This window comes from Suricata suricatta, chromosome 1 (assembly GCF_006229205.1).
Source record: "Suricata suricatta isolate VVHF042 chromosome 1, meerkat_22Aug2017_6uvM2_HiC, whole genome shotgun sequence".
Taxonomy (NCBI): domain Eukaryota; kingdom Metazoa; phylum Chordata; class Mammalia; order Carnivora; family Herpestidae; genus Suricata; species Suricata suricatta.
In genome coordinates this window covers 98520953-98546793 of record NC_043700.1, presented here as the reverse complement: position 1 = coordinate 98546793, position 25841 = coordinate 98520953, and the positions used below count along the sequence as shown (strand labels likewise).

At 39.0% G+C, this 25841-nt stretch overlaps 1 protein-coding gene across 1 annotated transcript in view; it reads right to left on the bottom strand.

Annotated features, from left to right (window-relative positions):
- PDE5A (phosphodiesterase 5A) overlaps positions 1 to 21936 on the bottom strand; it is a 145019-nt gene extending 123083 nt beyond the window's left edge. The window contains exons 1-2 of the mRNA XM_029941509.1: positions 21863 to 21936; positions 1069 to 1657 (exon numbers count right to left, since the gene is read on the bottom strand). Coding sequence (XP_029797369.1) covers positions 1069 to 1653 — 585 coding nt within the window. The 5' untranslated portion in view covers positions 1654 to 1657; positions 21863 to 21936. The remainder of the gene's footprint in view (positions 1 to 1068; positions 1658 to 21862) is intronic.
- Between the last annotated feature and the right edge of the window lie 3905 nt (positions 21937 to 25841).

Genomic DNA, 25841 nt, shown 5'->3' with positions numbered 1-25841 from the left:
CTAGTTAATCACCTAATTTCACAGCTATCTGAAGTGGCAATCGTTATATAGCAGCTTATCTATGATACATTCAAGATACATGATACAATTTATTACTTGTTCATAGGCTACAACACAGCCTGCTTAATACCTTTCCTTAAATTCCACCTCTATACTACAATATGCTTGAGGTCCATGCAAAAAAGTAGCTACCTTTTATTTAAGACCTGTATATAATTGGAGCAAAGTAGAAGAAATACCAAATGTTTCCACTGAAATATTTTAGAGCAACAATTTCTATTTTTTGAAGACATAAATTTATTTGTTTAATAAAACAAATGAAAGAAAGTATGGAAAGAAATAAAATCAGATTTTGGTGTCAATAGGACTTCAAGTGAATGAATATAATTAATCTGAAGAAATGGATAAATGAACAAATGAATGGAAAGACTACTGGTTTGGTTTTTTGACAGGTTTTGGACCTAGCGTTTTAGATTGTCAGTAAAATCCTTGCAAGATAAGATAGATAAGGATAATTATAGATAGCCGGTAAAAAGAGAAAACAGCTATGACCTGAGCTATGTTAAATTATCACCAAGGAGAAAAACAAGACAAGCTTTCTCTAGGGCCCATATCCTTGACTCAATCACAAGTAAAGAAAATGCTGGCATTTTAAAAGATGGAAAAGTTCTGGGGCGCCTGGGTGGCTCAGTCGGTTAAGCATTCGACTTCGGCTCAGGTCATGATCTCACAGTTCGTGGGCTCGAGCCCTACATCGGGCTCTGTGCTGACAGCTCAGAGCCTGGAGTCTGTCTATGGATTCTGTCTGTGTCTCCCTCTCTCTCTGACTCTCCCCTGCTCATGCTCTCTCTTTTTCTCTCAAAATAAATAAATAAATGAAAACTTAAAAAAAAAAGATGGGAAAGTTACCATACATATCAATTTTAAATAGGTATGCAAATTACTATATCTCAGTAATCCTATTACAACTCAGCTTGAAATTTCCCTATCATTCCTAGCAGTTGTCCCGTGTTCCACGCATGTTCCTCTCCTCACCCCGCTACCCCATCTCAATGATTCCCCACTTACCTCATAAGCATCTTTGATGTTCAAGGGCTCACCAAACGCTGCCACATGTCCCACAATGCCTTTGTTCCATTCTAAGCGGATACAGTTATTTGAAGCTTCTTCCAGTGTTGAACCTTCTGCAACATCAAACAGGCGACTGATAAGAAACTTGTCATTGGAGCTGTCCTCACAGACAAGGAACAGGGAATAGCGATCAGCGGAGATAAGTCCATGAATATGCAAGAAAATTTTGTGACATAAGGCAGTGACATCCAAATGACTAGAGATATCTTTCACTAATTCCAAGAGTCTTGAGCACTGGTCCGCTTCATCATTATCAAACTTTGGGGGGGTTAGAGGCATCTGTTCCTTCTTTTCTGACTCAGAGAGGAAGCTCACGGTTCCCTCAGAATCCTTGACAACAATAGGTCTAAGCGGCCGGTCAAATTCGGAGGCAGAGATCTTCCTGGTTGGTGTTCCAGGGGCACTGCTATCCGCACGGGGACTCGGCTGCGAGGGGCAAGAGCAGGATTCAGTGTGGCCTCTGATGCCTTCCTTGCACACAGGGATGGTATGGACTCTCTCAGCAAACCAGGCATTGACCATTTCTCTGCAGAACAGAATGCAGACATAGTAACTATTCAAAAAAGAAAGGTGCTATCCCTGAAAACTGCTAAAACGTCTCTCACAGCAAACTGATCAGATAGTAATTCAATTTTTCACAGAAAATAAAAACAAGATGGTCTATTTAAGACAGTTTCATTTTGAAAAACTGTAGAGAACAACTGGTACAATGACCATTTTAATAAAGTCTGATGCCTATAAACATAGATTTTCAGATATCTGATTTATAACACATCATGCTTCAAGTCTGCTTCTCTCAAAAGCAGTATGTATTAGAGTAAAAGACACTAAATTTGACAAAAGTCTGAAGAAAACATAAATACAAAAATCAATTCACTGGTTAAAACATACAACTTGTTGTGAAGTTAAATATTTGAAATTTTAAAACAAATATTTATCTAAATTTGGCTAGCTAATATGTTTAACTTTGGTAATTTTATCTATATTGCTATATACAGATAAGATTTAGAAGGGAAAAATACAAACAATTTGGTCTGCTTTGTTGAAAAATTATAGACTCTTGTAAATACTGTCCTAATAATGCTTGTTCAATAATGGTAAAAATGATTTCTTCTTCTAGATTATCTACTTCTGGTATAAAGGATGAAAATTGAAAAGCAGGCAATACCTAATTTTAAAATTCTGTCCATAAAAGTTTAAAATATGTGTTTTTAATATACCTTTCTGTGAAAGAAACCCATTTGAGCTAAAGATTTCGCAGTGGGTGATTTGTTTTTAAACAAACATCAGATCATACATCCAAATGAGTGTTCAACTCAAATAATTCCCCTTGGAAAAACTTAATCTTATACCAACCGACAGTGCCATTGCTTTAAACACTTTGGGAGCTCTTCTTTTGAAATTTAACTTCTAAGAAAAAATTAAGATAAATAAGAATATTAGTTTTCTCTAAAAGTTAAATCTCGCTTTTCACTAAGCCCTCTTCTCAAAACTAACAGGACAAAAACCAAACCAAACCAAACCAAACCAAACCAAACCAAACCAAAACAAACCTTAAAGTAACAGCTAACTTAATACCTCTTATGCCCAAACTCAAATTCCCTGTCAAAAGACAGAAACTTGCTACCTCTGAGGATATGTAAAATAATTTGCCCATAATAAAAGCAATGCAATCCACTTGACAATGACATAGTGATTATTTTCACTAAAAGGCCAGGACAAAAAAAGTTTGACAGTGCACTATTTTGGAGGGTGTTGGTATATACTCTTCAATCTTCTTGGCTGGTGAAAGAATTTTCTCACCACCTTGTTGAAAGGTAAATAGGCAATATCTAACAAATTTTAAAATGCATTTATCCTTTGTTCCAGAGATTTTACACAAAAGAAGTACTGGCATATTCACTGTAGCACCGTTTGTTACAGCAAAGATAATAAGCTACCTACATATCACTCCTGGAAGGCTGGTTAAATACATAATGGTACATTTATATAATGGACTACTAGGCAGACATTGAAAAATGGTCGTATGTACTGCCATGAATAATCTCCACAATTTATTAAGTGAAAAAAGAAGAATACAGAGGGGGAAAAAAAGGTTGCTTTATTTCTGAATCTCGGTTAAATTTTCCATTTATAAGTTATTTCCTTAATTATTTTATTTTGAACAACAATGTATTATTTGGCAAATATATATTATTCTAAAATAGTGCCAGTCTACACCCTCCTACACTGTTGGTGGGAATGTAAACTGGTACAGCCGCTCTGGAAAACCATGTGGAGCTTCCTCAAAAAATTAACAGGAGAACTCCCCTATGACCCAGAAATAGCACTGATGCATAGGGGCACATGTACCCCAATGTTCACAGCAGCACTTTCAACAATAGCCGAATCATGGAAAAAGCCTAAATGTCCATAACTGATGAATGGATCAAGAAGATATGGTTTATATATATATATATATATATATATATATATATATATATATAATGGAGTACTACATGGCAATGAGAAAGAATGAAATCTGGTCGTTTGCAGCAAAGTGGATGGAACTCGAGGATATCATGCTAAGTGAAATAAGTCAGGCAGAGAAGGACAGATACCATATGTTTTCACTCATAAGTCTAACAGGAGAAACTTAACAGAGGACCATGGGGGATATATAGTTGGGGAGAAGGAGGGAGGCAAACCATGAGAAACTCTTGAAAACTGAGAACAAACTTAGGGCTGATGGGGAAGAGGGGGAAAGGAAGGGGACTGATGGGCGTGGAGGAGGGCACTTGTTGGGATGAGCACTGGGTGTTATACGGAAACCAGCTTGACAATAAACTATAAAAGAAAAAAATAAAGAAGTAAGTAAGTAAGTAAGTAAATAAATAAATAAATAAATAAATAAAATAGTAAAATAGTGCCAGTCTACTAAAAAATAAATAAATAAAATAGTACCAGTCTAGAATGGAATAGGTAAGAAAAATAATAACACAGATATTACTAGGATGACCTCAGAATTTCAAGTGTTGGATACAATTATAAAAGCCTTTCAAAGATTCTGTTAAGAAGAAACACTTACGTAACCCCCCAAAATTGCAGTAGAAGTGCCAAAGACACTGAGGGCAAAAATGCATGTGAAGCTGTCAAAAATGTACAGGAAGCTTTTGAACAGAATTGTTTTATAAAGTGTAGAAAGAAAAAAAGCTCTGTGTCTAAATTAACATACTTAATGTGATTTTTTAAAAAATGCACAGGTAACTTAAATTGTTAAATCGATATAAAAATAGTCATTTGAATGATTTTAGCCACCAACCTAAAATTTAGTACAATATATTTCTTACCTTCTCATTGGAAAATGGTGATCAACTTTTTTTTTAATCAAAATACCAACGTGACGACTCCAGGTGGATGTCTAAACAGACTACATAAGATGGTAAAGACAGAATTCCTAATACCCTACCCATCGTGTTGCTCTGATCTCACTCCCTGCCAGTTTTCCTCATATTAATAAAGAACACCCTAGATACTCAAACCAACCATCTAGGAATTACTCGAAATTTCTGTTTCCTTCAAATCTCACATCCAGGCCAGATCCTGTCAAGGTGACTCCCCAAATCTTGTATCCCATTAGGTTCCTTTCTATCTCCTGCATTACACCCGCATCCAAGCACCACCATCTCTCACTGTGGACTATCGCCGCCTGCACCTTACTGGTCTCTCTACATTATACTCGCCCCCTTTCAAATCCATCCTCCCCATAGCAGCCTGAGCAATCTTTGAACAAAGCATATCTTAACATCTTAATTATTCTACTTGGCTTCTCAGTGAATAGAGAATAAAAGCCAAACTCTTTTAATCCCCTACCTGGCCTCCCTGGTGTCCCTCAAGCACACTAAGCTCTGACTGCCCCCAGTCTGAAATGCTCTCCCCACACTGATAGCTGGCTGATCACAGCTTCTATATCCTCCACTCAGACAGGTCTCCGCTGATCTGCTACCTAAAGTGGCATCTGATACATGATGCTCTCACCTCACACCACCTGAATTCTTATTATCGGATATTTTTCTTATTTATTAATGTGTTCTTTTATTGTCTGTCTCCTCCAACCAGATGTAAATTTCATCACAACTACTTGTCCAACTTGTTTCTGTACTTGGAAAATGCCTGTTACATACTGTGTCCTCAATAAATCCCCTATACTTGGAAAATGCCTGTCTCACAGTGTGTCTACAATAAATAATTCCTGAGTGCAGTGAATGAATCAATAAATAGGGCTCCTAAATTAACTCCATCAAGAGAGACAACAGTCTTTTTGAATATGTGAATGCTTGTATATTCGTTACAGAAAGTCAACATTGTGGTTTAACTATTAAAATTTATTACCTCTTGGATATAAGCCTCGTAACTGATCGTGGTTAAGTTATCTTCGTTTATCCTGCAGGGCTTATGATATGTCTTAAGTAGAGCCAGTGCTTAAACATTCTTTACCGATATGTTTTTTCTTACTACATTTGTCACACAGCGCTTTATTTATAGTTATTTTCTTGGAGAGATGAACTTAATATTACATTATACAGAAAAGCAGATTTCGTACATTCACTCATTCATTCAACAATTTTTATTAACCACAAGTGATGGGGGAAGGGGTTTCTCACAACCACATTACTGATTATCTGAATCCCTGTAGTCCTATGCTTAGGTAGGAAAACATATGTTACCATAACATCAAAACAATCACTTAAGAATCAACCACAAATAAAATTAAATCATTCCTCACACCTCTCCCTCTTCAGATATCCCTTGAAGTTTTGCAGTGCGTGACTGCTGTGGCTATATGAATGGGCCTTTCCTCTTAAAATTGTCTATCCTCTCCTGATAATTTTTTAATATTTCAGTTTATACAAATACAAATCACCTGGAAGCGTCTGGGTGGCTCAGTCAGTTGAACATCTGACTTTGGCTCAGGTCATGATTTCACCAGTTTGTGGGTTCGAGCCCCGTGTCAGGCTCTGTGCTGACAGCTCAGAGCCTGGAGCCTGCTTCAGATTCTGTGTCTCCCTCACTCTCTGTCCCTCCCCACCACATGCTCTCTCTCTCTCTCTCAAAAATAAATAAACATTAAAAAAATTAAAAAAAAAAACAAATACAAAGTACCTGCAAATCAAAATTAAATTCTTTTAAAATTTTTTAAATGTTTATTTTTGAGAGAGAGAGAGAGAGAAAGAGAGAGAATGAGGGGAGGAGGCAGACAGTGAGAGAGACACAGAATCTGAAGCAGGCTCCAGGCTCTGAGCTGTCAGCCACAGAGCCCTACCCAGGGCTCGAACCCATGAACCATGAGATCATGACCTGAGCCAAAGTCGGATGCTTAACTGACTGAGTCACCCAGGTGCCCCCAAAATTAAAATTCTTCTTAAGCTACAGAATTTCTAGAAGTAGATCAAAACGATGTTGGAGAACCATTACAATATTACACAAAGTCACCAACAAGTAAGGGCTATGCCCAATTAAAGACCAACCAACAAATAAAGAATCCACAAGGGGAATGACTTAACAGATACTTGAAAAGAAAAATTTAGGGGCATGTGGGTGGCTCAGTTAGTTAAGTGTCTAACTTTGGCTCAGGTCATTATCTCTCTGTGCTGTCTGTTAGTTCGAGCCCCATGTCAGGCTCTGCTGACAGCTTGGAGCCTGTAGCTTGCTTCTGATTCCGTGTGTTGTGTGTGTGTGTCTCTCTCTCTCTCAAAAAAGAAATAAGTACTAAAAAATTTTTTTAATAAATTAAAAAAAAAGGTCCTTGGAAAAATTGATGAAATCTTCAAATATGTGAAGGTGTGAAAAAGTTTTTTTTGAAGAAATAAAAAACTCCATACTACTGTTGTAAAAGTTAAACATAAAAAAGTAAAGTTAATTGGCTGTAAAATAGTTCTGTCAAAAATTGTTTATTCTAAAATTTAGCATGGAATTCTCATTATAATCTACATTTTATTAAATCTAAGATTAATTTACTTTTATAATCTGTGGTTCCATTTTCAAGATAACATTCCAATCAAAACCTTTTCACTGATTTCTTCTCCATTTTAATTGGATTCATGTTTGAATGTCCTTTCTTTTAATAGAATGAATTTTCTCATAAGGTACAGATCCAAGGGTGTCAGGCACCGTGCTGGCAAGGCCAGGCACCGGAGATACAGTACTGAACAAGCCTAGATATGTCGTTCAGTGACGGCTCCTCCAAAATGAAAGGTTATATGGTGTTCAAGAGTTTATTTCTATACATATTGGATTTTGCTGTCCTATGAAGTTAAATGTAAATGCATAAAATGAATCAAGATGGAAAAGTTGACTATGTCAGATACAAAGGTTCAAAGTACTAGAAGGGATTCAAGAATGCTCGGTGGTACTTCTGACTGAGCAAATCACTTCTGTGGACTAGGATACAATCTCTATTTTCACTTCTCTTCCTTAATTTTGTAAGACTTTGAGAAGTATTTATATGAATGATAATGAAAAAAGGGCAACAATTTATTTAAACCTGGTGAGACAGGCATTAATGGTTCTGCTTTCTAAATTATGAAGCTAAATTAAATGGCTGAACCAAAGACATTCTATTTGGTAACAAAATCAGGAGCCAAATCCAAGTCTCCTTTTTCAAGTCTTATGGCTAGTAAGAAGAAAAACGTTCCCAGAACATCAATGCTTACCACAAAGGAAACACTCCCTAACTTCTAGCTGCATCTGAAAGAGTCAAACTAAATTCACACATATAAGACATAGAGAGAATAAGACCTGGGTGGTTCACCGGATTAGGCTTCCGACTCTTGATTTTGGCTCAGGGCATGATCTCATGGTTCATGAGTTTGTGCCCCTAATCGGGCTCTGTGCTGACAGTGTGGAACCTGCTTAGAATTCTCTCTCTCCCTCTCTCTGCCCCTCCCTGGCTTGTGCACACATGTGCACACTCTCTCTCTCTCAAAATAAACTTTAAAAAAAAGATCACTTACAATAACACATTCTCGAACTTAACTTTTTACACTCAGATCATAAAAAGATGGCATATTAAGCCACTGAGGTAAAAACTGTCTCAAACGACTCAGAGAATAAAGGTTCTAAGGATACTGTCCTGAAAAACATCTGCTTGAATCCCATGTCTGTTTCTCCAAAACCAGGTCATGTCTTATAAATCTAAAACAGTGCACAGAAAAACTGTATAATGAATGTGTTCAAGGGAAGAGTCATTCTTACAGTTGCTAGATGTAGCAAATAAAAATACAGATCACCCAGTTGAAATTGAGTTTCAGATAAACAATGAATAATTTTTTAGTATGAGTAGTATTTGAAATTCAAATTTAATTGGGCATCTCGTATTTTATATGGTCATGCCAGTCCTTCTATATTCTTTATTCCCAACTGAAACAAAGAAAAGGTGGGTTCTCTACAGCATACTAATGAGTTCCAGACTATCAAATCACTAACACTAATTTTATCATCAAAAGAACACAAAGGACTACTGCACTGTGATCCTGTGTATAATAACTGGACCTTCTGAAAGCTTATAGATTAATAACTTGTAGTATAAAATTCCTCATTAAACTAAATTCCTTCACTTTGCTCTCAAAACCACATCATATGTTTCAGAGAGAAAAAACAAATTATAACCATCCACTTATAAAAGAGAAATTGACTACTTCTAAAAATTCTTGGGACTACAAAGAGGGGCTATGTTTTTACGAGTCTTGAATTCTAATCTAATCTAAGTACTTGCTATTAGTGAGTTGTATGACCAGTGGCAAACAATTTTCTTCCTCTGAGTTTCAATTTCATCTTTTATAAAACAGGGAAATCAGTCGTTCTGACTACTTTATGAAGTGCAAAGTGCTGTCTTCAGCAAGGTATGAAGTCAAGAATAGCACACAGCCATCTGAAGGTAAAGCTAGTCCCAGCTAGAAGAAGACACAGATATGAACTGAACCAATCACAGCTTCTTTGGAATTCAAAATTTTCAGGTGTAAACATGGGCAGCTATGTTACCAGCCACAGAGACCCCCTACAAAGCCTGACTTTATCAACAGGTCAGCAGGTAATCACTAGGTCCCTCGACTCATTTAACATCCTTTTGCCCTTCAGCTTCTTCTTTAAACAGGAGAAAGACCTCCTTACTCCTTCACTCGTTACACAGGACTGATACATAAGTCAAATTAGAAAATGCTTATAGAAGCATTTCAAAATCTTTCCTACATATTTAAATTTTTGCTCTCTCCTGTACCCTTCATATTCATTCCAGTGGAGGCATAGGGTTTAGGTTAAGGAGCAGTGGCTTTTCATTTCTTCATAAAGTTCCACCACGAGAATCACAGAAAAGATGAGGGGAGAAAGGTGTTTCTGGTGCACAAGGTCACAGACCTTGTGGGCTAAATGGGGTCTGGAAATAGGCTGGCTACTGGCATCCTGATGACTCCCTGAGTCCTCAAGTCCTTGGCCAACGCAGAGACTGCAGAATGCCATTCCTTATAGAATCCCATGAAGCTCCCCCTCCCCAAGAATAAGGGTCACATCATAATTCTATGCAAGTTGCATCCTAACCATCCGAGCACACAAGTTCCACGGGTGTTTTTACCCTGTGCTACAAGCACTAACAACTTAGAGACTCTGCCGGCATGGATAAGCAGGCCCTTGCTAACTACCTTGCAAACCTGGGAGCAGTTAAAAGCAGGGCGGCCCTCTTGGAGTCCTTCGGTTGAATTCACTTTACAAGGCTGTTCATGAACGCTAACAGGGCCCAGACACTGGAAGTACCGCCATGGCCCAGGGAAATGCCGTGAAGACTGGTGCCAAGAGTTTATATTTGATGCCAAGGTCCTGATGGTCAGCATCCCGTCCAGATCATCCCCTCTCTCCTTACCAAAATCTATTAGCCTCCAGTCACTTATATCCTTCCTTATTTTAGGACACAAAAAATGTCTTACCTATAAATGAATTGTAGTAGATATCATTTTTAAATAGGTATATTAAATTTAGTTCTGTGTTTGTTTTTCACTTTTACAATAGGTGTTAAAATAAGCACATAAAGCCTGGAGGGGACCAAAATCAACATTGGGAGCGCTTCCTCTCAGGTAACTGTGTGAATGCCATCTGTGGTTTCAACTTATAGATGCTGTTGAGGCTCACAAACGGATCCTTTCCCACACCGTGCATATAAGGAGCCCTAAAGACTGATGTTAATTACATAATAGGAAGTAAAGCCAAATGGTAGTTGCCAAAAACTTGTCAAGAGTTGTCATACATGTGCCCTGAATTTTAAATTTCAAATCTTTCTAAATAATGAATTCAATCAGAAGTTTACCGTCTCAGCATACCACTTTAGCGAAGACACTTGCAGCCCACACTGCTCATGCATTGGCAATCTGATAGAAAAGTCAGGGTCAAGAAGAATATTATTTAATGCATTTTGATTTCACTGGGGTTGTTTACAATACTGCCGGCACTATAGCCATCAAAAAGGTGTTACAGAGAAGGTGGAGCGCCCTCCAAAGGTAAATGAGTTCATGCACTCAAAAGGCCAGGCAGCCAGGTTCCACCTGCAGCAGGAAAAGGCTGAGCTGCATATTTCCAGTGTTGGACATTTTGCATGTTTACTGATACACAGAGGGATGACCAAATTCATTCGTGAATGATTAAAAAAAAGATTAAAAAAATTCAGGGTGAAGAAGGAATCTTACAAGATGAATTGTCATTTTTTTTACGATAGTTGTAACAGAGTTTATTTTCTCAAAATGATAAACACTGCAGAACCCTGTGTACTTCTATTTTAAGTAGATAAAAGTGTATTGTGCTTAAAATGATAGACTCGGCTAAATTAATGATTGAATTTACTGGTTCAAATCTAGTAATAGCTTGTTTTATAGATATTTAAATAGGTTTAAATTTGTATATTAGGCACACTTCATCTTCTTTCTAAAAATATTACAAGTTGATTAGCAATCTTCATTGAAAAAATGAGAGGTAACTGTAAGGCACATATTCTGTTAGGAATAAAAACTTTCCTCCTTTTCCAATTTCTCATTTTCACTCAAGATTATTATAGACCTAGGACAGAAAAGAAAACTATAATTTTTAGCTTATGTTCTAAAAATTTTCCACTCATCTAGACATGCCACTGTTTCTTCCAAATGCCTTCTATCTAAAAGTATTAAATAGGAAATGCAAAACCTACTGACAGGGCAGCCGGATGTAAACTCTTGTAGAGATTTCACATATGGTTAGCAAAAGACACACACACACACACACACACACACACACACACACACACACACACATAGATGCCTATGTCCATAAGGGCTCCATGCAGCAATAAATTTACTTTCTACCAAAGCTGAAGTGCTCACTCATCTTACAAAATAAATCTTGAAAAAAGACAGAAATGCCTTAAAATACGTATTTAATACTCCAGATGTCTTAAAAGGGAAAAATGATTAAAATACTCTGTCTAGGTTTTATAGAATATTTCTTGGCATGTCGGAAACTAAGGGGGGGGAAAAAGAAAATTTATGAGGCAAAGTAAAATTGTGATATAAACACAGTAACTCTCATGAGTTAAAAACAATTAGATGAAACCTAATTGTAGAGCAACTAGTTTAATGTGTTTTGTACTCTTGCCTAAAAAAATGTACCAAAGGATGAAAATTGTTTGAAAATATATTGTACTTAGGGTATTTGTGTTCTAATACTAAAAATATAATTGTGATGGCCTAGGACCTAAATATTCAGCCACTCTATTTTAAAATGTCATTGGAGAGTTCCCACATTTTATACTCTAAAATTATAGATGGAAACTAAACCCACTTGGGCAAAGTCTCTAAGCAAATTTAGTAATACATATGCACATTAAGTGGCCCTAGGAGAAACTTTAACCTCTTCCTGAGTTAGATTCCACACAACATGAGCCTTTGCTTGGCTTTCGTTAACGCTGACACTAAACTTCAGTAGAGCCCCGTGGGGAAGGGCCCTAAGTGGGACAGACTTAGGCTTCTACCCCACAGCTATTTCTTTCTAAGGGTGAAACCTTAGGTACATTATTCACTCCCTCCATAAAATTAATAGAGATAATGACATAACCGTCCTCAGGTTGTTAAGAAAATTAAAGGAAATAATGCACATAAAGTGACAGCACAGAGTCTGGGATGTACAAATTCTACGTTTATACATGATAGTTACTATTTTAAGTTAATCAACCATTATTAAATGGAGTATATCTTCAAAAGTGATTGTTTTGGAAAAATAATTTATTCAATGGTCTCATCCAGAATAATTAGATGTTAGCCATTGCTTCTTCTGAAGCTCCTAGGTTAAAAACACTAATATCTCTACAGAAACACTCACATGAAAAAAATTAAGTGGCTTTAATGTCTTTTCTCAAATTAGGACTGAAAAAACATAAGATTTCCCAGACAAATAACTACACTTACATATGACATAATTATCTGAATAACAGATAAAACTAAAAAGCTTAACATTTAATTGAGAAAAATAAATACAAGAATATAATATGTTTCTCCATTACTACTTAAAAATTTTTTTTGACAAAAATAAGGTTGAGATTTAGGGGATGATTCTTTTTCACAATATAGAAAGATAAAATAAAACTGACAACATGTGTGAGAAAACAGAACTAATTACCTATAATGAAAACCATAGCAATATGTCATAGTAACCATAATTCTAAACTAGAGAATGGTTTTAATGCTAGACAAAAGAATGCTTTAACACTCTGCTAGAGATCTGGGGACTAAAGTTGGTCTGTTTTAGCTCCTACCCAAGGGGCTCACTTGAGGAAAATCTGTAAGCCTGAAGCCTGGGCCGCAAGGAGGGCGAGGCAGCAAGCCCTTGAGCAGCGGCACATTTGGGAAGATTTGCAGGGTGCCTCAAACAAAACAGAGTAAAAAAGTGCAGGCCCTGAATGATCCAGAAAAAACTATGTATTCCCATGTTTTTAAGTTTACTATTAAAACATCATCCCTTTTTCTTTCTCTCTGGTGCTTTTTTAAATTCTTAAGTCATGTGAATTAATCACCTTAAAACCAGAATTACAAAGAGTGTACTAATTTCCTGTCTGGAAAGGGATGGTTGTTAACTTATATGGAAATCTGCTAAAATTATCTGTAAGAAAAACACAAGAGTAACTCACATAAAGTATAATGTTAGATATTTTTCCTGCTCTTTGATCCCAATTTCACACAGTTTTAGTTACACTGTTTGCAGAACTGGACCTGGATACACTATTCATTTCTGGAAAGTACTTAAAGAAAGAAACTATTCAATCTGAGAATCTGAGAATCTGCTCTCCTTGTGAGAATAAACAATGCTTAGGATTGAAAGATATTTCAGCTCATTAATGAATTTCTCTGCCTTGATTCCTCCTCACCACCCCACACCCACTTTAAAACCCAGGGTTATTAACTTGAGCCAATCCCAAAGCTGGGGATGGCCCCAGAAGGTCTGGACTCCAGTCCAATTACCTTTCCAGTACCTCAACAATCCACAAATAGTTCTGTTCAAATCATTAATTCATGTAAAATATAAAGACTCTTTTTTTAATGTTTTATTTATTCTTGAGAGAGAGTGAGAGAGAGGCAGAGCATAAGCAGGGGAAGGACAGAGCAAGAGAGGGACACAGAATCCAAAGCCGGCTCCCGGCTCTGAGCTGTCAGCACAGAGCCCGACGCGCTGCTGGAACTCACATGAAATCCTGACCTGAGCTGAAGCCGGAACGCTTAACAACCTGAGCCACCCCGGCACCCCGAGGACTCCTAACGTCTATAAAAATGGCTGCTTTATTGTTCTAATTCCCACTTACCAGAATAAGGAAATGATTATCAAAGTTTGTGATTCTATGATTCTCAAAGTAAACTACTGAAATTCACTCTCCAAAAGGGAAGGAAATATGCACTATTTTCTTTAAATTTCCATGAAGTAAATACTGCTTCCATTTTACAGAAAATGGCAAATAAAGCATCTAAGTTCATACTCTTGGAAAGAAAAAGTTCTAGGGCTAAAGTCTGGACTGTTCCTACCTAGGGCCCTTAACCACAATCAGCAGAAATCAATACTAAACAATTTAAAACAGTGGCTCCTAACCAAGTAGTAGCACCAGCCCTTGGAAATGTGGGTCACAATGATGGGAGTGCTCCAGGCATTTAGTTTCTGGGGTCCAGGGATGTTAAATAACCTGCAATTCATTGAACTGTCTCTCCCAACAACAAAAAAGGGTCACCACTGAATGCCAATAGCATCCCTTTTGAGAAGCACTGGCTGAGACACAGAAAAGATAAATATACTATCATAACGGTTCGTTAAACGAGACTGGGGAGATTTGGAGCACCTCCAAGTGACATCCTCACATAATCTCTACTGTGACGTTACAATGGTCAGTTCTCTTGGATCTGGTATGGAAAGGAAATGAACGCTCTGCCTGAAGTTCCTTAGTATTTCCAAGTTTTCTCCAGCTATGAAAACACCTGAGAAGTTTACTGGGACCAAATATAAATAACATGCAGAACTGCTTCAGATGATTTTACATTCACATTTGATGGAGAGCTGAAAGAAACAGGTTTTGTAATTTTCCATGCATTTGCAATCACACGCATGAAAAATGTTCCTTAAAGGAAAACCTACTTATATCTGAAAGGAAACATAATCACTGGCATCTATACTGTAAGTATGTAAATTGATTTGTGTCGCAGCTGACATATGGGAAAGACTGCATTAGATTGCCATTTTTCAATCTGAGTTATGAGAAGGCCTGAGAATCCAAAACAAATAAGGTGTAAAGATCTGTAATTTTTCTATGAAAAATTTTTAATTTTTTGTTTTCACATTGATGACAAAACCAAAAAAAAAAAGGTGAAAGAAGTATACTTTAAAATACTGGGATGACCACCTTCAAACCAAGTATAGCCTGCGGTTTTAGCTCTCAGGTTTATATCTGTGTTTACAGTCACACGAACAGCTCAGTGGTTCTAGGATAAAGAAAAAAAATTTTTAAAGATAAATTTGGGGCGCCTGAGTGGCTCAGTCAGTTAAGCATCCGACTTCAGCTCGGGTCATGATCTCACGGTTTGTGGGTTCAAGCCCCGTGTCGGGCTCTGTGCTGACAGCTCAGAGCCTGGAGCCTGCTTCTGATTCTGTGTCTCCCTCCCTCTCTGCCCCTTCCCTGCTCATGCTGTGTGTATGTCTCTCTCTCAAAAATAAATAAATGTTAAAAACATTTTTAAAATAAAAAAATAAAAAGAGATAAATTTAATATGCAAATGTGCTATGTGCTTTCAAACCAAGTAAAAAAACCGAAGGCTGTGCTATAGCAATAAAAGCTTCATGACTGTTCAGACCCAGTGGGAGAAGTGAATCATCATTAGGGCAATTGTAGTAAAGGTTAACTGACCTCACAAAACCCTTTATTGAGCAGGCAGGGCCATATGCAGTCTGCAAGGGAGATGTAATAAATACTGTCAATTTGCATCTGGCTGGAACTTTACCATTTTTATTCAGAGTTAACTTATAAATTTATTTTGGTATTACAATTGAAAAAATGCTGCAATTATGATTAAATTACACCCACTCTTAGGAATTCCATATATAACCAACTTTTAATAAAAGGAAGCCCAACACTAGGTATGGTAGATACCTGGAATTTCTGGGTATGCCTAAACCACTTTCTTTTGGGAATTCCCTCTCCCTCAATGACATATCACATTATGGGTTACCTGCCCCAAGAAAGTAGTTGGACAACCCTATCATTCTAGACACACTGACTGGACCAGAGCAGACACATGACCCAAGCAAGGCCAGAGTAATTTTGAGAGGACTGACCCAGATAACACGGTACTTCTCTAACATCAGGATTTTAAGACCCACAGAAAGTTGCCATGAAAAAACTTCAGTGCATAAAGAAAGCATAAAGAATAAAGCCAATACAGCATAGAGCCAAAAAATGGACGGATGGAAAGAATGAAGAAAGAATGGATGATGGATGGATGGATGGGATGGGTGAATGAATGGATGGACTGAAGGAAGGACAGATTAAACAGATATATATACAGAATCTTGATAATATTTGATCAGCTGAATTTCACAAACAAACCAATTTCCAGGCACATGTAAGCGAATTTTGTATAAATTCAAGTAGGGTTTATGTCACTTTTGGCCAACAGCTTTCCAACTAATATACTATAGGTCAATAAGGGTATCTTTCTTATCAGGGTAATATTACTTAAGTTTGAGAAACACTGGATTAAACAATCCCTTATAAATCTAAAGTTCAAAAATCCTGTGTGTGTGCGTGCACGTGTGTGTCTGTGTGTGTGTGTTTTAATTATTTCATCAGCGTAAAAGGTCAGGATTGTTTTCTCTTCTTACAACTTCAGCATAGGTATTCAACAGAGAGTAGAAATAATGATTGCTATTTTTTATAGTTATCACCAGGGATATATTAAATGGAAATCTTTTTTTCTCCCATGTTTAGATTTAATAAAATCATTCAGAGAAGATAATTTGCAAAAGCTTGATTTCACAATTCAGGATCATGGGGAAAGTCTTGAAGAATACAGAAGCTAACAATGGCACATAACACTCTAAAAAGCATGCATAGTACAAACTATAAACCAGAGAAATAAAAAAATAAATTATCTTTAGAAGCTTTTTATTTATTTTATTTTTTTAATGTTTTTATTTATCTATTTTTGAGAGAAAGTGCAGGCAAGCAAAGATGGGACAGAGAGAGAGGGAGAGAATCCCAGGCAGGCTCAGCGCTATCAATGCAGAGCCTGATGCAGGGCTCGATCTCACAAATTGTGAGATCATGACCTGAGCCAAAATCAAGAATCCGATGCGTACCTGACTGAGCCACCCAGGTGTCTCAAAAAGATTTTTAGAATACTTATCAAAATGATTTTTAAGAACTTTAAATACTCAGTTTGCTTTACCTGCTTTAAACATTTGATTGACAATAAGTATAAATTCCTACCAGTTAGAGAAAATAAATACAATACTTACATCATGAAACAATATATATAATTCCAAAAAAATGAGAATACCCAGTCAGTATGATTACAGAGCTAAATATCAGATGACTGACTCATGTGGAAAGACGTTCTTCAATTTTTACGCCTAGGTATGTAGCTCCCAAGCCCTTTTTACAGAGAACCTGATATAACAGATATTTCCAAGACCACATCAATCAGCTGTAAACACTAGCCAACGAAATGTACATCTGTACAGCTAAACTAATTTCATAGGAAGTCCTGCAAAGTCAGTAGCTAGTCTGCATCCTAAATTCAGAAATCAGTCATTTTTCAACCCTCCACCATCAATCAACTCAGTGATTTATTTAACTGCCTTTAAGTCCTTACCAAAAGCTTTCATCCTAGGAAGAGGTTTTTATCCTACAATCAGCTCTGAGAACAAAGAACAAATCTAACTCAGCTTAACAGTTACAGGTTTAATAAATTATTAAGTTAAAAAATGTTTTGGGGATAAACTAATAAACACCAAGCAGTTCTGTGTAGCCTTTCCAAAGACGGAAGAAACCTTTCCTGTGCATTATTACAATGCACTGGGAAGTTCAAACAAAGTTCTAAGTTAATTTGTGTTTTCAAATCTAAAGGAAAGGAAGCATATTACTAAGACACATTCCCTATAATCAGATAAGGATGAAACTTTACCTATACAAGCCAGTTTTAGATATTTTAAATATTTACATATTTAGGTGGAATTACTTAATAAGAAAATTTTGTTGCACAACATACTCAAGATGCTAAAAATTGCATGTCATGAGGTATTGAAAACACGATCCTAGTGAAAATATTGGCAATTTCTATACAGATCTAAAAAGAAAAAAGTTGCTGAATTGTACTATATGCCTATTTAAGTTTTTGTTAGCTAAACAGATAGGTTTATTTCAAGATATCCATCTATGACTAATTGCCACTGCATTAATTCTACCACATTTTTAGGAATCATGACCTTGTATTGCAGGCTCTATAATGGATCTGATTTTGAAGCCTTGAGAACACTAGAGATATAAGGGCATCAAAAAGCATCATTTCAGGGACTCCTACAGCTTCTTGTAGGTGGAAAGATTTCGATACACATAAAAGAGTACTTTAAGGGCACTAAAAAGCAGTTTAGAGCTGGCTATGTGAACCCTGGTTATAAACAATACAAAAAGAAAAGGCCATGATTGCATCAGAATTACCATTATAAAAATATTATAAATAATTCTAAAGTCAGACTGAGTCAATAGTCACAGGGTTTTATTATAGCAACAGTTTAATCAAATACACTTAACAAATCAGTTGTCTGAAAATTGAAAATTATATTCCTATATAATTACAGAAACAATAATTTTTAAAAGTAGATAGCAATACTTATTTTATATCCATCATCTGATTTTAATATAAATATCTTGCAAGTAAAAATGTTAAGCTTTTATAGATGAGAAAAAATTACGAAGAAAAGAATGCCAAGTAATTCAGCACAGCTTTGCAGTGTCAAATAAAAAGCCTATCACAGAAAGCTACATGGGAGTGTAAAACTTCTGTTTCTGGACTTTGATCCAAGCGGTCATAAAAACCTGTCCTCACTTAGTAACTCCTATTTTCATTATATGCCAAATATTCTCAAGCTTTTGCCTAGTACAAAACAAAGCAATAAAAAGTCAATCATGTTACCCCTACCATACTAAGTAAGCTGTAACATCACCCACAATGGCAGAGATGATTAGTAACTAATGAAAAGTAAAGTTATTTTAATGTGCTGTCAAAAAATAACAACAGCTGTTTAAGTGGCATTAGCACCCAGAAGACTTCATTTGCAAACGCATGAAGGTCAGAGCCCTTAATTAACACAGTATCTCAGGTGGATAGGACTTCCGAAGTTGTCTAGAAGAGTGAGGGTGGAAATTTTCCATATATTATACTTTACTAGTCTCAATTTTTATGCCAATAGATTACGTTATGATTGTTCAACCAACACTCTCACGTTCACATAAACAGTCTGTGATTACTAAAAAGCATCCGTGCTACAAGCTTATAGTTTTTAACTGGGTGCTTAGCTCTGTATTTGAAGATAGTTATAGGAAATAATCTAATACAGCAGAAGAATTGCTTTCAAGGTCAACTGAACTCACAGTATTTAAATGAGAATTTAGGAATGCCAGAACCTTCATTCTGTTCAATGACTACTATTAAGTACAGATCATTGTCTGGAGATAGGATAAAGAAGCATGCATGAATGTCAAATGACAACAATCAAATCAAATAATGTAGAAACAGTTCCATTAGTGTGCCTGTTTACAGGCACAGACGACCAATCTAAGTGAATCCAAACTTAGGTTAAAATTTAAAACAGGTTAAGTGCTTCTACAGAACTGTTCCGTGGGTTTTCTGAGTCACTTAGGGTATATACTGTACACTTACAGAGTATAACAAAAGGAAAAAAAGGAGAGTAATGTGAGCCTCTAGTTAAAAAAAAAAAAAATCTTACATTTTAGCTGTAAATTTAAAATGTCTGCAATAGGTTTGTACCACAACCATAAGAATCACACTGGGATTAGAAGTTTGGCATTTTTATAATCAACTACAGTCTAATCAACTACAGTCTCTCAATCTTAAATCTCCCATTAATGCCATCAAATATAAGACCACACTAGAACCTCCGACTAGCCCTCAGATTTTATTCTCTAAAATGACAACTTTCAGCACTTCATAACCCCTAAAATTGAGGGCCTGCACTACTCTTAAACATTTTATACTTTCGTTTTCCAACTCATACTCAACATAAGCTCTTAGAAATATGTAAGAATATATATACACAACGCATACACATCAGAAAAAGTAGTCAGCCTGTTGTCAATATCAACTTTAATACAAAAACCCTAACTAAAAAAAAATATTTATATAGAGTCTCAGATGATCTAACAGAGCAGTGTAACTTTGAGAAATTAGAGTTTTAATCCTTTGCTACTTGGGAGAAGAAGTAATGTGAAAAAAAAAGGACAGACCTTTCCATTTATTTTCCAATAAAATGTTACTTTCAAAGTTTTGGCAGACTCTGAGTGAAGTGTTCTTACCCGTGACTATTTACAAAGAACCACCAAACAATCCCAAATTTCTGTCTTTAAAGGGAGATATGGAGAAAAAAAGAAAAGGAAATTTATGCTGATTTATAAGACAAAGCACTTTTTTCTTTCAACCATTAATAATATGCTTAGAAAACACCTCACGAGAACACTCTGACACACTTAAAAACGATCAGCCCAGTTCTTCTGCTCACTCCCCGTTCAATGAGGGCAGAAAGGTGGAGGTGTTCAAGGGTGAAAGGAAACTAGAAGCAGATGGCCTCGGAGTAGCAGGTGACCGCCAAAAACTGTCGGCCCACAGCATTCAGAAATTCCAGATCTAGATAGCCTTCGTACCTCACCCCAAACTCGCAGAAAAGTGTCTTTTGAAAAGAAACCACCTTCTTTTCAGGGTTTATCCTCTGCTTGTTCCAGATTTAGGATTCTGAAGGAAGAAGGCCAAAGCGGGGAAGCGAACTTTAAAAGAAGGGCGGAGTAATTAAACAGAAGATACAAGATTTGCCCTAAGCTGTCGCGTCTATAAAAAAAACAAAAAACAAAAAACAAAAAACCACCCCGAAAGTGATGATTAAATTGCTACAAACTCGTTAGGAGAAACATCCTTAAAAAAGAGTCCCTTCTAAGATCTCTAAGTGATACACCGTAAGAGAATAAAGGAAGACAAAAAGGGCACACAGTCCATTTTCAATGCGGCATCCCCCCGCTGGTGTAACCCAGGCGCCACCACCCACCTAGCAGCCGGCCCCGCGCCCCGGGGAAAGTGGGAAGGTAGGGGATGCTGAAGGAACTACCTTGTTTTGTCTCCAAAGGGCAACATAGCAAACATGGGAAGTTCCAAGTGCAGACCATGCGGACTCCACCGACCCTGGATTCCAGAAGGCGCCGGGTGGCGACGACGTGCCCAGGTGAGGCGGTGACTCCCAGCCGGTTCCCCTACCGACCCCGCCACCGCGCCGCTGCCAGTCGCCGCTCGCCTGTCCCGCGCAGAGCCGCCCCCTGGCGGGGAGCGCCCGGCACAGCGGAGTCGGAGCGCGGGCGGGTGGGACCCCAGCGCCTTGCCCCGGCCGGCAGCTCCACCATCACCGCCTCGAGTGCGTCTCCCTAGCGGCCGAGGCGGCCAGCGCCCGCTGCCTGCTGCCTGGATGGGGCGGCGGCGGGCTCGGGACCCTTCTCCGAGAAGGTGCGTCCTGGAGTCAGTCCCAGTCGGCTCCCCCCAACTCCTCAGGCTTTGAGGGATCCGCCCGCCACGCACTCTCCACCTCCACCTCCCTCGGCTTCAGCCCCAATGCCTTCCAAACTCTAAGGCGAGTGTTTCCCACGCGCGCCCCAACTGACCCCCCGGGCAGTCGCCTCCCAAAGGACAGGCGCCCTCCTCTCCAGTTCGCCCGGCGTTTGGCTCTCGACCAGGAAGAGCTGGCCTCTGGGGTCGGCTGGGGCCGCGCGGGACCAGCCGGCCCCCAGCTGTCCGCTCCCGCCGCGCCCTTTGTGTGCGCGCCGGGAACCCCTCTGCGGAGCCCTTTCATCGGCGCCGCCTTGGGAGCGAGAGAGAGTGAAAGGAAACGCGCGGGCCAAGCTAGGGACTGGAAGGGGGCAAAAGGCGACAGCACTTACTCTGGGAAGATTCCGGCATGTTGCAGCCTTTGGGCTCCTCGTGGTCTCGCCCCTACCCTGGCTTCCCCGCCCCGCCAAGGGCCGGGGCCAGCGGGAACGGGGGAGGAGCGGAGCCGCTAGGACCGAGTTGGAAATGGTGCTTCCGGAGCTGCGGGGAAGGGGCTCAAAAACTGTTTTGGTTTCGCTAAGGAGATTAGGGGGACCGGGAGGCTGGAGAAGGGCTGGAGGAAGGCCCGTGATCCCGGTATATGTAAATAATCTTGCTCTCAGGGAATACCAGGGCAGCCGGGGTGTGTGTTTGGGGGGCGGGAGGTCCACATGTACATTTTTGTATTAGAACTTTGTGAGCAAGTTGGATCGAATCCCATGCTTGGGCTTTTCGACTGTACTTACCATAAAGTCGAGGTCTCTATACCCTAACAGGACCAAGTAGCTACTTCGAAAGCAAAGGGCCTGGGAACGGAGGTTATTTAATGGTGAAGGCAGGGGGGAAATTCAGGAGGGGAGTGCGATGAGCCCCCAGCTCACTCTCAGCGTACCGGCTGGGTCTTCCAGGGGTCTTCTTCTTACCTTGTGGCTTTCCTAACAAAGTAAGAGAAGGTAAAGTCCCAGTGATCGTCCAGCCACGCTTCCACCGAATCCTGGTCCCGCTGTAGCTGCGGCCCCTCGGAGCCCGGGCTGGCCCGCTCCATGATTCGCTCCCCGAGTCTCTGCAGCTGGTTTGTGCTGTTTTCCACCCCAGCTGGGGTCCCTCCCTCGGAGGAGCAGGACTCTGCCCTGAGACCCTCCCCCTCCGCCTTGCTCCAGTCCGGCTGGCTTTCGGCGAAGCTGCTCGGGCTCCCGGCCAGCCTCTTGTCGCGCCCCTCCTCTCCCGGTCCTCACCGCTCCCAGGTGTGGCGGGTGGGGCAGGCGCTGCAGCCGCGCGTCCTCCCTGGGGTCCGGTGGAGAGCGGGTCTCGCAGTGACTCGAGTCCCCAGATTCCAAGGCGGCGGCTGAGGCAACTGGCGAGCTCTCCGGAAGCTAAGTGGCCACGGCTGGCAGGAGGCCACGCCGCCGCTGGGGTGCGCTGTGTGCTGAGCGGGATCCGGGGGTGCGCTCAAAGGTGACTGGGTGTGTTCGCAGATGCCCCACTGTCAGAAAGGGAGGGTCGCGGTGTGCGCGCCCATCCTAGGTCTTGAAAGCTGGAGCTGGGGGAAGTTTCCACGGAAAGGAAGGTGCTGCTACCCTGGGCACTGTTCCTCTCTCCGGACTGAACAATGCCGTCTGGGAAGAGCGGGGATCGTCGTCTTTCCTCGAAGCCCACCCAGCCCCAGGGGGCTCGAAGCACCCCAGCAACCGTGCGGGTTAAGGAGAGCTGGGGCGTGTGCCGCAGATTTGCGGGTCCTGGTGGATAACTTCCCACAAAACCATTCCCGTGTTTAAAATGTTAATATTAACGACAATAAGAGTTGTAAGTTAGGTGTCTGCATCAAACATTCCCTGTTCATGCCTGGAACAAGATTTCCTGGGCAAAGGAAAAGGTAAACTGAAATAATTATGATGGGTTGTGTATGAAGGCAGAGAACAGGGGCACCTCTGTACAATGAGGTTAACTTTAGAACACAGGCACTACGCGAGTACAGCACAGAGCAGCCGGTTAGCCCAAGTTTAAGTTAATTCGTCATTTCAAAATGGAATTAACACGCGCGTGCACACCCCCCAAAAAAGTATCCCCTTTAAAAGGGCTCAGCCTTCCTACTGTTTTGTCTTATCCCAATCATGCTTTACAAAAAGGATTTGGTGTTTTCCTTTTGCTTTGTTGTCATCTCCATCTTCTTGTCCCTCAATTTGCAGTTTTAATGTAGTATTTTGCAATGACCTAATTTCGGAGCATAATTAAATCTGGAATTGTATGTTTGTTTCACAACGTGTGAAGACATCACACCATTAGCAGTGATATACCCAAAGTGATTGAACTGACAGACTTTTAACAAAGTCCTTCCAAAATACTCTTGGCAAGAATGTAAGACATTACTCACTACATAGAAACGCATAATTAAATTGATAATGTAAGAACTTTAGAAAATGTCTTCCAACCCCCTCAAAACCCCCCAATGGTTTATCCTTCCTGCATTAAATAGTTGTCTTTCTGTAATTTCAATTTCTGAAACTTCATTATTGTATGCAAGTAGCCACAAACCAATAAAAAGTAAGCAAAGCAGTAGAATGTGACATAATGCATGATAAATTATATAAGATTTTAAAATGTGAGCTCTAATTTTACTATGATCATGATGCACAATTACAGTCTTCATGAAGTAGAGACTGTCCTCAGTGCTCAGTTGTTCCCTGTGGAAATCCATGCATTTCTCCTAACAGGAGGTCAATTATAATTTAAAACTCCATGTATCTACAAAAGATGGAGAGAATTTTTGTCTTGAATTGTTCGCTTCGGTTGGTTGCCTTGATTAAATAAACACTATCTAAATGTCCATTTTTTTCTTACAACCTGAAAGGGTTAAATTATTAGAAACTAGAAAGTTTTCTGAAAAGTTATGGGGGAAAAAAAAAGCAATCCATGAATTCTCCCATCACCTAGTCTTAATTCTCTGTGGTATACGTGGTAGATCAGGGGTTAGGGTGAAGGCCTGTTATCTGAAGTGAGGGAACCACAAGGGATTGGGAGATGAGGTATTTCAGACTGTTCTAGTCTCCAGAAACCTCAGATAAAATTTGTAACAAAAACCTCTGTAACTTTAAAGGTCTTAAAGGAGAGGATATTTTGCACCAACCTCACCCTGACCTCGTTTCCCAACTCCATTTTATTCTTTATCCCTATTTGCTAGGTTATTTAATATTTTAACTTACTGGCATGGATTGCACTAAGCATTTACAATCTTGTAGAATGAGTTGAAGATTGAGTAAATAACAAACATTACCAGGAAATAACTTCAAAAATGCTGTTAATACTATTTACAACAAATAAATGGGCAACGATTTAACGGAAAGGACTCAAGTTTCCATTATGCTGGAAAAAAACACAAACTCTCTAATGTGGCTTACAAAGTTCTACATGATTTGGCTTTAACCTACCTCTACTGTTGAAGGTTTTGATCATACAACAAGAGAAAAATAAATCTTTGATGATCAAATTCCTTTCAAAAAAAAAAAGAATGTGAAGTATAAAAGTCATGAAAAACTTTCCTGCCTTACTTTCCCCTCCCCAAATGCCACACAGTATATTCTTGCAGCAATCTATATTCCAGGCTTGAGAAAATTAATATATTTGCACTTATAATGATATCCAGTTTTCTCACTGTTGAAGGGGGAAGACTAGATTATACATTATAGTGTTCAAATAGAATTGGAGGTTACAAATTAAATATGCAGGGTGCGTAAGTGTGTGTCATGCAGGGAAGTCCCACGTGATGAAGTGCAGGCAGTTTCTGAGAACTGTGGGTATCCTCCAGCTGACAGCCTACAAGGAGCTCTAGTCAGCAAAAAAGTCAATCCCTCAGTCTTCGCAATACAATGAACAAAATTCTGCTGGCAAGTTTTCTGAGCACAAAAGCACATATTTCCCCAGTCAAGCCTCAGATGTGACCACAATCCTAGCCAATGTATAGATTTGCAGCCTTATTAGATGTTAAGAAGACATCTTCATAATTGACATCTTAATAATAATGAGTCCTACAATCCACAAGCATAGTATATTTATCCACTTATTCTAGTCTTTTAAAAGTTTTCCCAGTAATGTATTCTAGTTTTTAGTGCATTTGCTTTACACATATTTTGTTAAATATATCTCTGTATCCACTTCAGCTCTCTTACTAGAAGCAATAACATTTCAATAGCAATTTGGCTTCTAAATGCCATTCTCCATTTTAACAGGAACCAGAAGTCTTTGGAGAAAAAATTCCAGGTCCAGGACAGGAAACATATAAAATATGCCTGGAAAATCTTGTTGTGCTAGAAAATTAGAAGGCTTAAAATGATGGCA